The following is a 14,926-nucleotide window of genomic DNA, read 5'->3' as shown; positions in this document are numbered from 1 at the left end:
TGCAGCCACCTGGTCTCCCCCCTCCCCATGGCAGCAGCTGCTGGGAACTTTTATATAAGTATGACTCCCTTACCCACCCCACCCCACTCTGGGCCCCTCTCCTCTCCATTTTGTCTCCCCTCCTCTCCCATTCTTCCCTCCCCCTCTCCATGCTTGAGAGAGTCCAGAGAAGAGCCACGCGCATGATCAGAGGTCAGGAAAACAGACCTTACGACGACAGGCTGAGAGCCATGGGGCTCCTTAGCCTGGAAAAGCGCAGGCTCAGGGGTGATCTGATGGCCACCTATAAGTTTATCGGGGTAACCACCAGTATCTGGGAGAACATTTGTTCACCAGAGCGCCCCAAGGGATGACAAGGTCAAACGGTTATAAATTCCTGCAAGACCATTTCAGGCTGGACATAAGGAAGAATTTCTTCACTGTCCAAGCCCCCACGGTCTGGAATTGCCTGCCACCGGAGGCAGGTTCATGCATCTATATTGAACTCCTTCCAGAGAAATTTGGATGCTTATGTTGTTGGGATCCTATGACCCCAGCTGACTTTCTGCCCCTTGGACAAGGGGCTGGACTCGATGATCTCCCGAGGTCCCTTCCAGCCCTAATGTCTATGAAATCTATGAAACAGGGGTTGCCTCTGGGCATAGGAAGAGGTGACCGACCTGCTGCTGTTGCTGCCACTGTCTCTGGCTGACCTGGGTTAAGGGGAAGCCCCAAGAGCTGCTCCTGCCCCATTGTAGCTGGTGGCTGCATGGGGTGCCTGGCAGCAGTAGGTAGGTCCTCCCTTCCAGTGCTTGCTCCTTGTCTGGCCCAGAGCAGGTTCTGAAAGGAGGGGACCACCCATCAAAACTGCTGTCCCTGGTTCAGCCTTGCAACCTATGTAGCTGCTTCCTGTAGCTAGAGCCCTTGGGCTAATGAAGGAAACCCAGGAGAGGGGACAGGGAGCTGGTACCTGCCTGTTGCCACTGCTGCTGAGCCTGGCAGCTCCCAGCGGGAGCAGGGCATAAGTGGCCTGGGACTTCTTCCGGCCGCAGTCAGCGATGGACAGCAGTGGTGGGAGACCAGTTCTCCCTTCCTCACTTGCTCCCTGCTTGGTCCCCCCAGGTATCCCCGGCAAGCCCAGGGCTCCAGCTATGCCTCAGACAAACAGGGGACCCAACTGTCTGTAAATGGGGGGAGCTGGAGCTGCTGGCATGTGATCTACACCATGGAAAGGAGGTGAGGGGGTGCCTGCACTACAGCCCGTCCACTGGATCCACCTTTGTCAGAATCCATTATAGAATAGTTCACTGGTAATTTTCCCTTTTTGCTAACTAGTGAGCATTAAAGCCATAGTTGTTTTTTTTTAAATAAAACACATACTCTACAGCCTGATTCTGGTCTTACACATGTGCAAATCAGTCACTGCAATCCATATGAGACAGTCAAGTTACAGGAGTGTAAGTGAACTTAGGATCAGGCACCTAATTTTGCTTTCTGCTCAGCTATTTCCTCTTCCTGCTCTTTTGTTACCGCTGTTGTCTAGACATTATGACTGGCTTTGCAGTTTATTTGTTCACAGTATGGACTCATTGGTGGGCTTATTTATTTGTAAGGTAGATGGGCTCATCACTGAAAATCCCTACAATGGTATAACAGCTCATTAATAGTTAATAGTCAAAAAGTGTGTCCCTAAAGGAAGTATCTTGTAAATGGATTCCAGTAACATGCAGCTAGTATGCATCCCTTCCCATCTCTTGACCCAGGATAACTGTGAAGTCTGGTACTGAAAATGGTCCCCAAAGGAGAAGAGGGGAGATGGAAGAGGGAGCAGGGCAGAAGGCTTTATGTGGTACCTAATAAATTATTGTCCCCTCAGCTTCTGCAAGCCAGACTAAAGTCAGTGCATTCACTATGTATGATAAAGATTCTCTGTTGCCTGTATTGTTGCAGTATATCTGAGGGTCTCTGCCATTTTGATTAAATCAAAATAAAGTGGGGGAGGGGATACAGGCTCGCTCTAGCATTATGTGTCTGCATATATTCGTCAAACCTTTTTTTGATTTCTCCATCTTCAAATTCTCTACACTATTCACTACTGTAGCATCTAAGGATTTGTAATATGTCTTCAGCAATTAGATTACCTCAGTGTTTGCAGTATTTCCTGTGTGTCCCTAACCAAATATATTACAAAGCTTTTAAACTTGACATACTTTTGTTGCCCACAATATACTTGTAAGGCAAGCAATCACACTATTCAACTGCCTTTTTTGATGCTGAATACTACATTAGTATATTTAACTAGAATTCACCAAGTGAGTAAATATTATGCAAGAAAATAACGGTTAGTTTGGCATTGTATTATTATATTACCCACATCTTGTGTTAGAAACAATAAATCAACTTTGGCTTTAATTACATCCCTATAAAAGGCTCAGTAAATTGCTGCGGGGTCCTCTGTGACAGTTTTGAAGCTGAGGCTGTATCCAGAACAGCCTGAACATAAATAAATAGAATTTACCTATTTGGGTTAGAATTCTGTACTTTCATTTTAATAAACTTTTTTGGTATCAACTTTTAATAACAAACCCACCATTCATATAATATTCCTAAATAAAACAGAAAACCACAAGTCTTTGCAGCCTTATGCCAAATTTTTTTCTAGATTCTGTACAAAAATGTACAGTAAGGGAAAGTCCTTCCCTATGAGACTTAATAGTCTAATAAGAGGAGCCAAACAAAGATGGGGAGGGAATAGGAGACACAGGCAGAGCTGAAGTGAATTGACCATGGTCATGGTATAGCCCAGTGGTGAAGCTAGGAGCCCAGATTCCAGGGTAGGGGCCTAACCACTCTGTCTCTCAATATTTTTGTACAAAAATTAAAAGGTGAAATCTATCAATATAAAAATAATATAACACGGAAGAATTGAAAAGCACAGGTGAGGTAAAGGGTATTGTGGCTTGATAGAAATTAATTTACATTTCTTCAGTGCCTCGCTAAAGTTTTGCAGTGCTTTTAGGTTTTAGAGTATCCAAAGCTTACTTAAAAGTTAATGGATTCTGGTCATATACTATGCTATTTGTCTATTTATATTACCCTCCATATCGCTTCATATTAGAGCAGACACAGAACTGGTATCTCTACTAGCTATCTCTACTAGCTGTGTTCCAGTTCCACTTTCAGTAACAGGGCCTGCTCTGAATTATGCACGGTGATCTTACAATTAATGTTTCTGAAAATGATGGCAGCAAAACTGAGAAATTCATTTTGCTTTTATATTCTCACTTCATTCCTCAATGGGGTTTCAAGGATAAGAACAACTAAATCTGTCTTCAGGAATACTGAATTGAACACTGTAACCATTCCTCCTTCTCTTGCTGATTTAACTTCTTCCATGAGTGGTTGACAAATAGTTCAATAAATACTGACATTAAATTTATAGCTTAATTTTATGATACAACAGCTATGGACATTTTAGTGGTTGGTGTAGTAGGATGTATGCCTTGCCTTCAGATATTGCCACACGTTGCACACAAATCAGTGTTAGGCTGTTCGTTTGCAGTGGGCCTTCAGTTCCAAGGCTTTCTCATTCTGTTTCCTCTGCATGATTTAGAGTAGGGGTCAGCAATCTACTGTCCATGGACTGGATCTGTTCCCTGGGGATGGGTAGCTTTAACTGTATTTCAGCAGCAGGAGGCTGTTCCCACATTGTAACTAGGCAGTGGAGAGATGCAGTGGTTACAGCAGCGGCTGAGTCAGAAGTGTCACCTCACCTTGGACCCTAGTGTTAGAGACAGACATTACACATAAACCAATTTAAGTGATCAGAAATTGGTTTAAATCTGTAACTGAACATACATTCAGTGCACATAAACCAGTTTGAAAATGGCTGAAAAAGGTTTGAGATAAACCTAGTTGAATATAGCATCAGACTTAACTGATTTGGGTCAAACCAGTTTATACAATGTCTGTCCCAGACCACTTCTTGGTTTAAGTTAAACCAGAGTCCCCCAGCATCCCAGATGCCTTGCTGGGCAGGGCTCTGCTGTCTGCTTCAGCCCAGGAGAGCTGCCCCCCCTTTGCTCCCTGGCTGAAGCTCTGGCAGAGACTGCAGGTACAACAGGGTCTGCCTGGCTTCCCCCTGCTCCCCCCTTCCCCCTCCCCACTCCCTGCTCAAGCAGGGATTCCCCCCTCCCCTCTGCCTTACACAGACACCTCTCAGCATTAGCTAGCAGACCACATGCTGGCTGCAGTCTCTGCTGTGGGAGAGGTAACAAAGGCAGATAGGACAGTGTTGGCTTAGGGCTAACTGGAGCTAATCCAGAAGTAGCTGGTAACCCTCCATTCCTTCCTCCGAAAAAGTTGTTTAAAAAGAGCTGGAACTAATGGAGAGAGGCTTTTGTTTTCTTGATGGGCTGATAAACACTGAGTTAGGGGTGATAAAACTGTTATCAACTCCCTGCTGGGCTGGTCAGGAGCAGGGCGGGGGGACACCCCTCCCTGATCAGAGCATCCTGCTGGGGCCTGTCCACACCCCCACCCTGCCCTCAGTTCAGCCCTGAGGAAGGGAAGGAAGGGCTGCTTTATCACCCCCCTGGCTTCTACCCTGAGCCACTGCAGGCATATGCCTCCATTTCTTCAGTCCAGAGGGGATGTCTGTGTATTTACAAACCTGTTCAGCCTAGCCAGGTTCGACTAACCTGTAAAGATTGAATCAGTTCAGGCTCAGGCTTTTTGAATGCCTGTCCTTAGCCCTAGTGGGTTGTTTCAGACCACCATTGCTAAGATGTTTCCAATCTCTGGACTAGAGCATTTATTGCACTGATTCTTAACCAGGGTGCTGCATCACCCTGGGGTTCCCTGAGATCCTTTCAAGAGTGGTGTGGGGTGCTACTCAGTGTTAGCATTGTTAGGTGTGCAGACATGATTCACAAGATGATAAACCCTGAGATTTCAAATAAGATTGCATAGTGTCAAAAACATTCTGACCTACTGTGATCTTTCTCAATTCTTTGCAGCAGAAAAAAAGCTCTATTGTTTTTCTGTAGTAAAAAAGCAAGGAAAACCTAGAGTGGTACTTTCCAAGGGATGCCTTGGTTCTAAAATGGTTGAGAACCACTGTGTTTTTTCACAGAAACTTCAATACAAAAAGTAACTTCATGAGATTTTCTACGCATATACACCACATCTGTAGATCAAACCACATGTCCTCATCATAATTTGTAGCTGCAAATGGCCCTGGTGGGATGTACTTCCATAGTTTGACACAACAAACTAGGGGTCACCTAAAATTGTATGTGGAGATATGAGGTGGAGAAGCTCCAGAGTGGCGTGCTTCCTCTTAAGCACCCAGGACTGCAGACAGGTTGCAGGAAACATCTACAGAAGTAGGTGTTGGAGCTGGTTGGCTCTGTTGGGATGACTAAAGTGAAGCTTCAGGGGAATATAGGTGGGCAGAAATGACAGAGCTGAGAGTTCAACTCCCTCTCCACCGTCTTTTTGGGACTTTCTTCTTTTTCTTTCCTGCATAGGTCCGGTTAGTCCTGCCAGATCAAGGTTGGGTAAGAATGTAGAAGACTTCCATAGACCTACAGAGTGTTGTATTAATTTTATTACCCTTAAAAATTTTTTGCACAGGGGTGGGATGTATAGGCTGTATTTTCTGTTGGAGAATACTAAAGTCAGTACATGTGTGAAGCAGATTATTTTCCAGTTTATGAATTGGCTGCACAATGTTTATTCAAATCTGTGTGGGCTGGTATCACTAAAACAAGATATCTGCATACAGATAAATGAATATTGTATATGGTTTACTTGAATACTTACAAGTTAAGGACAAGTTTGGTGGAGCATGTGGTGGATACAATAAAGCTGCAGGTTAAAGTGATAATGTCTATGTACCCAGCCTGTGAGAGAGAGTTTAGTTCTGGGCCATCCTTCAACTTTTGGCAAATTTGTCTATTCTTTCCTTAATAATAAATTGTGAGGTTTAGGGAGAAGATATACACACTTTAAATAGAGAGGATTGTGTTCTACTCAGTGGTCCAGCTTTTTTTAGTAATTCTAGTGGCACAAAGAAGCCTAAAAGTAGGCGTTGCTGATGTTTTGGCTGTCTCCAATCTTTAAGTGGCGTTCAGCTAGTATTGTGGCATCATTTTACCTTCCCCCATCTCTCTGTGCAGGGGAAGAGGTGCATGGTATCTCTTCATTCCAGTGCTGCCGGTGTGCTAGAAGGGGTTTGAACTCTCCCTCTCTAAAATCCCATCCAATTATGCATCACTGAATTGTGGGCTAGGGTAGCCAGCAGATGAGAGCTGCATAAAGCTTCTGGATAGATGGGAAGGGCATTTTTTTTGGCATACTGAGAAAAAAATGATACAAACATAGAGTTTGCTTCAAGGGAAGCAACTCCATTGAGGCAAAAGATGCCACATGTGCGCATACAACAGTTCTGAAAACTGGGCCATTGTACTCAACATTAAGGATGATGAACCTTATTTAAACCACTCATGCAACAAAACCTGTGCTAAATCTCTTGGTCCTTTGCCCAGTCATGATTCACTTTTAAAGATATCCATTTATCTTTGCTTTGCTGGATGTGTCCTACATGCACAGTTGCATGGTATCTATTGCTGGGTTATAAATTTCAAGAAAAGCCTGAAAAAATACAACATTCTTGATGAGGCTGAGAAAATCCTATCAGCACTGTAGCAGATTTGTTATTGAACCTTGTCTGCAAGTGACACCTGGATTCACTTCATTCTAGTGGTTGTAGCAGTTTAATGGAGTGAACAGGGAAGAGAGAAAATAAAAGGAGAAATTCTCATTTATCGAATATTTTGCAGCTATATAGACAATGAACTTTATTTCTGAGACTGCAGTAACTGATGACATGCTTTTCCAGTGCAAACTTCAGTTGCATTATTAAAAGGGAGGGTGAAGGATCTCATGGGGAGGGGTTTCCATGAGGCCAAAGGTGAGGAAGAGAAGTGAGCCCAAGTCATTTCCTTTATTATTTCCTCCTGAGATTTGTGTAATAGCTGGACAAAATCCCAAGGTTTCCAGATGAGAGTGGGAACAGTGAATTTTCCCCATTCATTATAGTGCATGCCAGGATGTGTTTGATCCAGTGTTATTTTTACGTTTCCTGTCATGCTCTCTGGTCGAAAAAATTCTGCATGTGCACTACTTTTTCTGTTTATTTAATATCTTAAACCTATGGGAAACGAAAGATCTTTTCTGGTCATATTGTAATCACTTTGTAGAGCAAGATAAGCTTCCACCATCCGTACTGTCTTCACTATTTTCTTTTCTTTCCTTTTTCACTTAACTCTCATGTTCCATCTTGCATTGGTTTTTACGTGTGTTATTTACAGATACACAGAATCCTGGCAGGGAGACATGAAAAAGACCTACTTAGACCATTATCATGTCAGTTAAGAATTGTACCCTACAGACTGTTCTTGATAACCTAGTACAGTTAGACTAAAATAATTCCAGGTAGATTTTAAATATATTCCTTTCTATCAATAAATACACATGTATATCATTTAATCAATTGTGTTTTAATTTTTTTTGAATATTTGTAAGTGATCCCTTTACCATCAATGCCAAGTGCCTTGACCAAACAGGGCAACCAGATGTACTTGCTGACTAGCTTATATGTCTGTTAAATGGTAAGAACCACTTCCCATGTTTTTTAAATCACTTCTGTAAGTGATCAATATAAAAATGATGCTGCAGATAAGTTAGAAGACTTCCAAAAATCTCTCATAACTTGCCACCTCTAAAAAGTAGTATATAGTCAACCCAATGCATTATTGCTTATAATCATTACTTGTATTTCATATTATTAATGTTAGAAGTGGTAAAAAAACAATTATACCTTCTTATTCCTTTTTCCCTTTGTATATTTTGCAAGCAAATCCTAGAGGAAACCATTGAGGTACTGAGACTGTGCTCCTGCTTACATAAACTTTACATAAACTTTACTTATTTTTCCTTGTTCATTTTGTAAGCACAGTGATTGCACAGAGAAGCAATAATACTTTAATCTTTATCCTTCTTTTATATATGTGCATGTATTAATCTCTCTCTTTCTTTCTTTCTCTCTCTCTCTCTCTCTCTCTAAGAAGGAAAATATGGTTATGTTACAATTCTGGAACCTGATTCTATCTTAAACAGTAAACGTTTAAGGTGGATTTGACAGTTAAATGTGAGACTTATGTTTCACATCTCGTATTGGTTTACAGTGTGATGATATTCTCACATTCCTGACAGCCTAAATCCATGGAGAACACATCACTTAATTTTGTGTACTGGCAGAATAGAACAAGCTGCCTTTGTTTCAAGAAGGAACTTCCTTTGGATCACAGCTCTGGAGTGTTTTTGGTATTTTAATTGTTGCTGTATCATGGAGAAGTAATTATCTGGATTGTGGGCATGTCTACATATCCGCTTGAATGTGCAGTAGCCTATTCTACTGCACATTAAGGAGGCATGTAAAAAACTGTGCTGATACACTGAGGTGCGGCAGAATAGGCTACCGTGCTTTAAGCATCACTGAAAAGGAGTGTGCTCTTGCTACTGCACATTTGTGCAGCTTAATGCACATTTTAGTACCTCATATTGGAGGTCCCAAATTTGATGTGCATTAGGAAAGCGCATCAATGCACGTGTAGACGTGCCCTGTCTGGATTAATATTTCCAAAGGAAATGCAGTTAGAAAAGGGGAATAAGATCCACTAATGCTGATGCAAGGCATTGAGCAAATCACGGGGTTCATCCTCTTGCTTTTTTTTTTAACAATTCTGAATGAGTTGTTAAGTAAAGTAAAATGTCAGAAAGGAAAGGGAAATACCCACTTTTTTATACAATAAAAATGGAGCTGGCTACCCCTAAAGTCAGGGATAGACTCAGGAGTCCCCCCCCATAAGGAGGGTGTCTGGGAGTTGTGTTCAAGCAAAGTTTCAAGAGCTTCCAGATTCCCAACGGTGTGAAATGGAGCCTGGAAGCCCTGAGAAAATCCCCTTCCCACTCCTCCCAGTCCTGTGGCAGAGACTCTGGAAACCCTGGTTTGAACTGCGGTTCTCAGGGCTTTCAGGATTCCTGATGCAAAGCTGGGATCTGAACCTGGAGGCAAGGTTTCAGACTGACATCATGGCAGGGAGCGTGAATGCACTGAGGTCACTGGCCTTAATGTAGTCTGCAAAGTAGGGGTAGTTTGGAGTCATCTGCTCCTTAACCACCCATATCTGTGAAGGTTACAGCAACGTTGTTATCAATACAAAATACTATTTTAAGAGTAAATGCTCCACTTAGGGTTTCTATGCTTGCGTTTTAAACAAATGCTTGAAAATCTACCTACTGACTGGAACATTAGATTTCCTTAATCACTTGGAAAAATAACTAAACCAGTGAGTTCACTTGGGGAGAGCTCCATCCAAAGCTGGAACTGAAAGATAGGACCTGAACCCATGTCGTGGATCATGGCTGGACCTATGGCTGGACTCCATCATTCATCCCGGAGTTCAAGGAATCCTGCATCATTTTGGCTACTGGGAGGAATTGATGTTTTCTTACTCTATCTACCCTTTGCCACTTCCCAAACTTCCTGGCAGTTTTGGAAGTCCAGCTCTGTGTGTGTGTGTGTGTGTGTGTGTCTGTGCATGCACAGACATCCATAGCTCTGCTCCTTCCACAACCTGCTGGCTGCGATGGGGAGGACCTCTTTGGTATTAGATCGTTCTTTCCATTTCCTTCTGAATAGTGTAATTTCTTGACTGTGTTGCTAGTCATAATATCACCAGCAGCATCAGAATGAATTTAATATGATATTTATTGGCTTTAATGTTGCTCGCTGGCTTAGCAGCAGTGATAGAGGCAGGGATTTTTTCGCTGTTGTTCTGTTGCTGCTGATGATAATAAAGAAAACTATGAACTTCAGCACTGGCATTAAAACTGCCTGCAGATTCATGAAAGCAACAGAATTTGATTTCACAATTTGATGGTGGTTTTATTCTTCATTGACATAAGAATAGGGCGTTCCTTTGTCTTCAGTAGAAAAGTCCATTGGAATTCCTGGTGTTTCCTCCAGATTCATCCAACAGTTGGAGTGTGGGTGGTGGCCCCATTACGCATAGAAAACATGAGATCAATTATGGTACTTCTGCTATAAAGAGAAACAAACAGAAGTAACCTCTCAACAGTGCCACCATAAAAATAGAACATGTGCCATCAAGCACAATTATACATTGATGATAAGTGTGACTAAGGTGTGGAAACTTCTTCAGCACACTGTATATAATATAGACTTATATATGTACATACACAATACATATAACTTGTGCTGTATATAATGTATCTAGAAAATAAATGTTCAAAATAATATGCTATTACTGTTTTAGGACTACTGTATATTTATCCTGATGTAATAAAGTTATATTCATATGTCTGAGGGGGGAAGGAAAGAAAATAAATCCTTTCTGTGGTGTATAAAACATCAAGGAATTGATATACTGCACTCTTAATTTGTGCAATTGTCAGTCCTTTGCTTAGACTGTAACTTTCTAATTTTAGGGTTTAGGCTAGGAAACATTTACTTTTTCTCTGTTAAAAATAATCAAACAATAGCTGTTTTCCCTTGAAATGTTTCGATTCCGGTTAAAGTTTCCTAAATTTGTCAGGGAAAGGAAAAACATTGCCCTGGTTTTAAGGACGCTCATTGTGTGGCTCTATTTCAATTTACAGAAGCTCTTTGTTTACAGTCCTTTTTGGTCTTTACATTATTGTAAACGTAAAGGGGGAAGCATATTTGAAGGGAGGTAATTAAAAAAGTTACAGCCCGCTGCTTCCCATTAACTCACTCGGTCTCGTAGCCTCTTGAACAAATATGATCTGAGCTTGGAAACAAAGACTGTATGTTGAGAAGCTGACATAAAAATAATGGATAAACAGATGCAGTACTTCAATCTTTGTGCATTTCTCCTGGCAGGAGGTAACTTTATTTACAGGAGGCCTGGCCAGTGAACAAAAATAAAACAAAAAGAAAAAGAAAACCCCATCAACCAAACAAAAGAGGATAATACGTAGCTAAAATCCTTTTGCTTTGCGCAGGTGTAGTGGGAATCAAATAGTTGCGGAGTTAATGGCAGAGTCCAAGCAGCTGTGTGTGCTGAGACAACATAGCTAGCGAGACCGAGCTCTCATTGGGATTCTGCAGAGCTAGTCGGAGGGAATCCGGTCCATCCAGCCCCTTGAGCTGTCAGGAACAACGCTGGGCTCTTTTCTACTCTGGCCCACGCAGGCATCATGCTGAGAGATTTAAGCAAATGTAACAGAAAGCAAGTCGAGCACTTGCTCTTTGTCTGACAGGGAGCTGCTTAAGATAATCCAAAAGCTTCAAGAATGCAAACAGAATTTATGGCTTGGCAGTGTGGAGTTTTCTTTTAATTTTATTTAAGTCAAAGAAGTCCTTGATTCCACGTACTGTATGAGGACGACTTGTAGAGCACTTCTTTGGGATGAAATGGCTTTCACTTCATGGCAAATTTTGTCCCCAATGCAGTGGGCGCGATGGATGTGGACAGCTGTGAGAAGTACCGGAGACTACAGTCTCCTAGCCATGCAGAGACTCACTGGAAATAGGCAAGTCAGTCCTGTTTTTCAGGAAACCGTCACCCCATTCAATTCATTGTATTATAGACCAGTGGGAAAAACTGCATCTGACCAGCAGAAATGCTTGCTAAGTAATTACCAAGACAGTATTGTAACAGCATTATTTGCTCAACAAAGTTACGTAAAGAGAAATCAAAATGTTATGCTGTAGTTTCATTTTGCCTATAAAAGCAAATAGCTAGGACAGTTTCCTAAAGTGGTCTTTCCTTTAGTACAATTTGTTATGTCCTTCTGTATATCCCCTCTCCCCCCATTACATTTTTAGGTTAACCATCTCTTTGTACAGTTGTAGCCTTTTAAGCTTGCATTTCATTTGGTTGGCACCATTTTTCATAGCTTCCTTTATGTGCTTTCACCTCTTGCGCACCTTCTGTTTTCTATGTGTTTGTAATGAAGGAGGGGTAGAAATGTATTATTGACAGCATACAAAACTCTGCTCATTTACCAGCCTTGTCTTATCTCGTATAACAAACCAGTACGCTTACTACTGCCTAAAGTGCTGTGTAAAAATGCCACTACAATGAAATGTGATATTTCTGAGGGGTTGGGCGGTGCAGAAGTTTGCTGCTCAGTCACTTTTCCAGTTATAGTGTATGTGCTAGCTAGCCTGTAAGCACACATGTAGAAACCTAATACTAGATCAGTTTTGAGTGCGTCTTTAATAGGGCCCCGAAACTCTCCTGAGAAGTTCCCTTTGTTTTTTCCCTGAGTTGGTTTGCATATGATCATGCCAAGAAAAGTTTCAGAAACTCTTCAAAAGGTTCCATTGTTGTCTTTCCTTTTCAAGCCTCCTTTACACTGCAAAGCAGGCTGTTCAGGAAGTGTTTACTTTTCAAGTGCATGTTCACTTTTGAGACACGCAGAAATCTTCAGCAGTACAAAAGATTTCTTCAAAGAGAACCTGCAATAATGATGTTCTGCCCTGGACATCATACTGCAGAGTCACCTGGGTGTAGTCTGCCTTTGGGAAATGCAGAGGCAGACTGACGACTGAGCTTTGCTTCCCTCGACTCAGAAAGTCTTGCATTTAATAGTCTAACCTGTCCCTTCCAAATTTGAATGCCCACTCGATGCAATAAGCCCAGGCTGTTAACGAGGCTCTTATTTTCTGTTTTAGGAGCTCCGACTCTGAAGAAGCATTTGAGACACCAGAATCCACGACTCCAGTAAAGGCTCCACCTGCCCCCCCGCAGCCACCACCGGAAGCAGCCCCGGCAGCTGATACCGCAGAACAGGAAATCAGGCAACCGTTGCCTTCAGAAGACACAGGTAATGAGCCTATAATGAATGGGCTGGATCACTCTGGAGGATGGGACTGCAGGGACACATCTCTGCTAAGAGCAGCAAAGAAAGGATGCTAATAAAATGATTGCTGGAAGATTAGTTAGCCTGTGTCAGACCTTCATACTGGAAAAAAAAAAATCACTCTCTCCAGGCCCAGTTCTGAGCTGCATTGGCCCGTGGGAGGTCATTTCCCCTCTGTAGAATGCAAGGCAGTGTATAAAAAGCAGGGGTTCAGGTTTGGGTCCACTCTACCTCCCCTTTTTACCTTATGTAAGGGTGTGAAAAAACAGTCTTTCGAAAGACAGTTGTATCAGATGAACCTTTCATGCACTTCTATTTTACCTTTTTGGGACCCCCAAATTGCAGGTTATCTGCTCACTATTGCTCTCTCAAATATAAGACATTCACCAGTGGAGCCAAGGGTTCAGCAATCGTGAGAAAGGAGAGGTCCAAAAGAGGCCTCTGTCTTCTGCGTAAGCTGCCACTATATTTCTTGTCCTCAGGGCTCGTGGCAGTCCATAACTGTCCAGAGGTTACTCCCAGTGAAACACCAGCCAAGTCCCCTCACTTCTCTACAGTACTTTGAAAGGGCAACCATCAGATGAAAATTAACTAAAATTCAGACAAAAGACAGAAATGTCATTACAGAATATGGCAGGCCCCTCTCAGGTTTTGTGGGTTTGGATATTGTCCATAGGAAAATATGGCTATGCAGGAGGGTAAAATGAGATGGTCAGCTGCAAAAAAAAAAAGATTTCCCTTAATCTTTTAGTAATTGTAGGTGTTACTTGTAACTACCAACAGTTTAAAATAACCTTTTTTTAGTGTTGGCAGTCTTTGGAAAACAATCTGAAAGAACCAAGCATAGCTATATTGTAAAATATCCCACTGTCCATGCAAATATAAGTCCACTCACCGGTTTTTTAAAGATGGACTATGTCACACACCTACATATTTGAAACATTGTGCCTTCACAGAATGGTTTTTATTTTGCAGGATTTCTAATGAGTATATCACTTATGAAAATAGGTGTTCACTGTCTTTCCAAAGGCTAGGTGATATGAGAATGGATTGCAAAGGTGTATTTTATTCAGCTGTCAGTTTATTGCATATTGGAGTGTCTTCTGGAAAATTAGATGTTGCAAGGAGAAATATTTTGCAGTTGCCAGAATCATTTTGTTGTGGCTTTTTTTTTTAATATTATACTTTGTATGTTTTAAACATTGTAGGCTGTCCAGTTTTCCAGTTAGAACTTAACTTGTTAGTGCTGTTATTTTGGGGTCGTAAGACTTCTGTCATGAAAGCAAGCAACTTCCTGCACTCTTCTCTCCTGTGGAGTTACATTGCAGTAACATAGTGGAGTGTCAGGTTTATAACATTGTTCATGGAACAAAGAAATACAAAGGCGTTTAGAGAATTTGCCTGTGGGTTTTCTATATTAAATCAGCTTCCTTATTTCCAGTGTTGTGTGAATAGTACAAAACTAGTCCAGTATTTATAGATCATTATAAATATAATGATATGCTCATGGATCAGTAATAGGAAGTTGATTACGGGCCTTATTTCAACAGAGGTGGAAGGTAATGATATGCTAATGTCATCTGAAGAAAATCGTACTGGGCTACTAGGAATGTTAAGACTACTCATTGTAAAGTGCAACACAGGAGCATGGCTGTGTGTATAAAACATGTCTGTAACAATACTGCAATTTATTTTCTTTAAAATATGCATATCACATGTTAGAGTTAGCATACTCTCGCCAAAGAAGCTTCATTTCCTTTTGTTTGACAAATTGAATACTAGAAGGTATGAGCGTAGGAACTCTTTTAGCAGCACGTTTAATGTAGCTTTTATCTGTGCATTAAAAGAGAAAACCTGACATCTTATGCCCATGATATTCCCCATCAGACTGTTTGTAAAAGAAAGTCAGTTAGCTCAATAACCTGGCTTTGGTCCATAAAGATAGGTTTGTTTTGTCTGTTCAAAG

At 41.6% G+C, this 14,926-nt stretch overlaps 1 protein-coding gene across 13 annotated transcripts in view; it reads left to right on the top strand.

Annotated features, from left to right (window-relative positions):
* The window catches only part of TACC2 (transforming acidic coiled-coil containing protein 2), a 222,784-nt gene that overhangs the window by 145,759 nt on the left and 62,099 nt on the right, over positions 1 to 14,926 (top strand). For 12 of the 13 annotated variants that reach the window (XM_090058538.1, XM_090058541.1, XM_090058540.1 and 9 more), the window contains one exon: positions 12,773 to 12,924. In XM_090058538.1, the coding sequence (XP_089914664.1) occupies positions 12,773 to 12,924 (152 nt within the window). Of the gene's footprint in view, positions 1 to 11,545; positions 11,626 to 12,772; positions 12,925 to 14,926 lie in introns of those variants that run through there. The other variant, XM_090058548.1, reaches the window with a different exon arrangement.

The sequence above is a fragment of the Crocodylus siamensis genome, chromosome 7, assembly GCF_052110815.1.
Source record: "Crocodylus siamensis isolate JL-2025a chromosome 7, ASM5211081v1, whole genome shotgun sequence".
NCBI classification, from domain to species: Eukaryota; Metazoa; Chordata; order Crocodylia; family Crocodylidae; genus Crocodylus; species Crocodylus siamensis.
The sequence above is the reverse complement of the archived record's forward strand: the minus strand, read 5'-3'. Positions and strand labels throughout refer to the sequence as shown.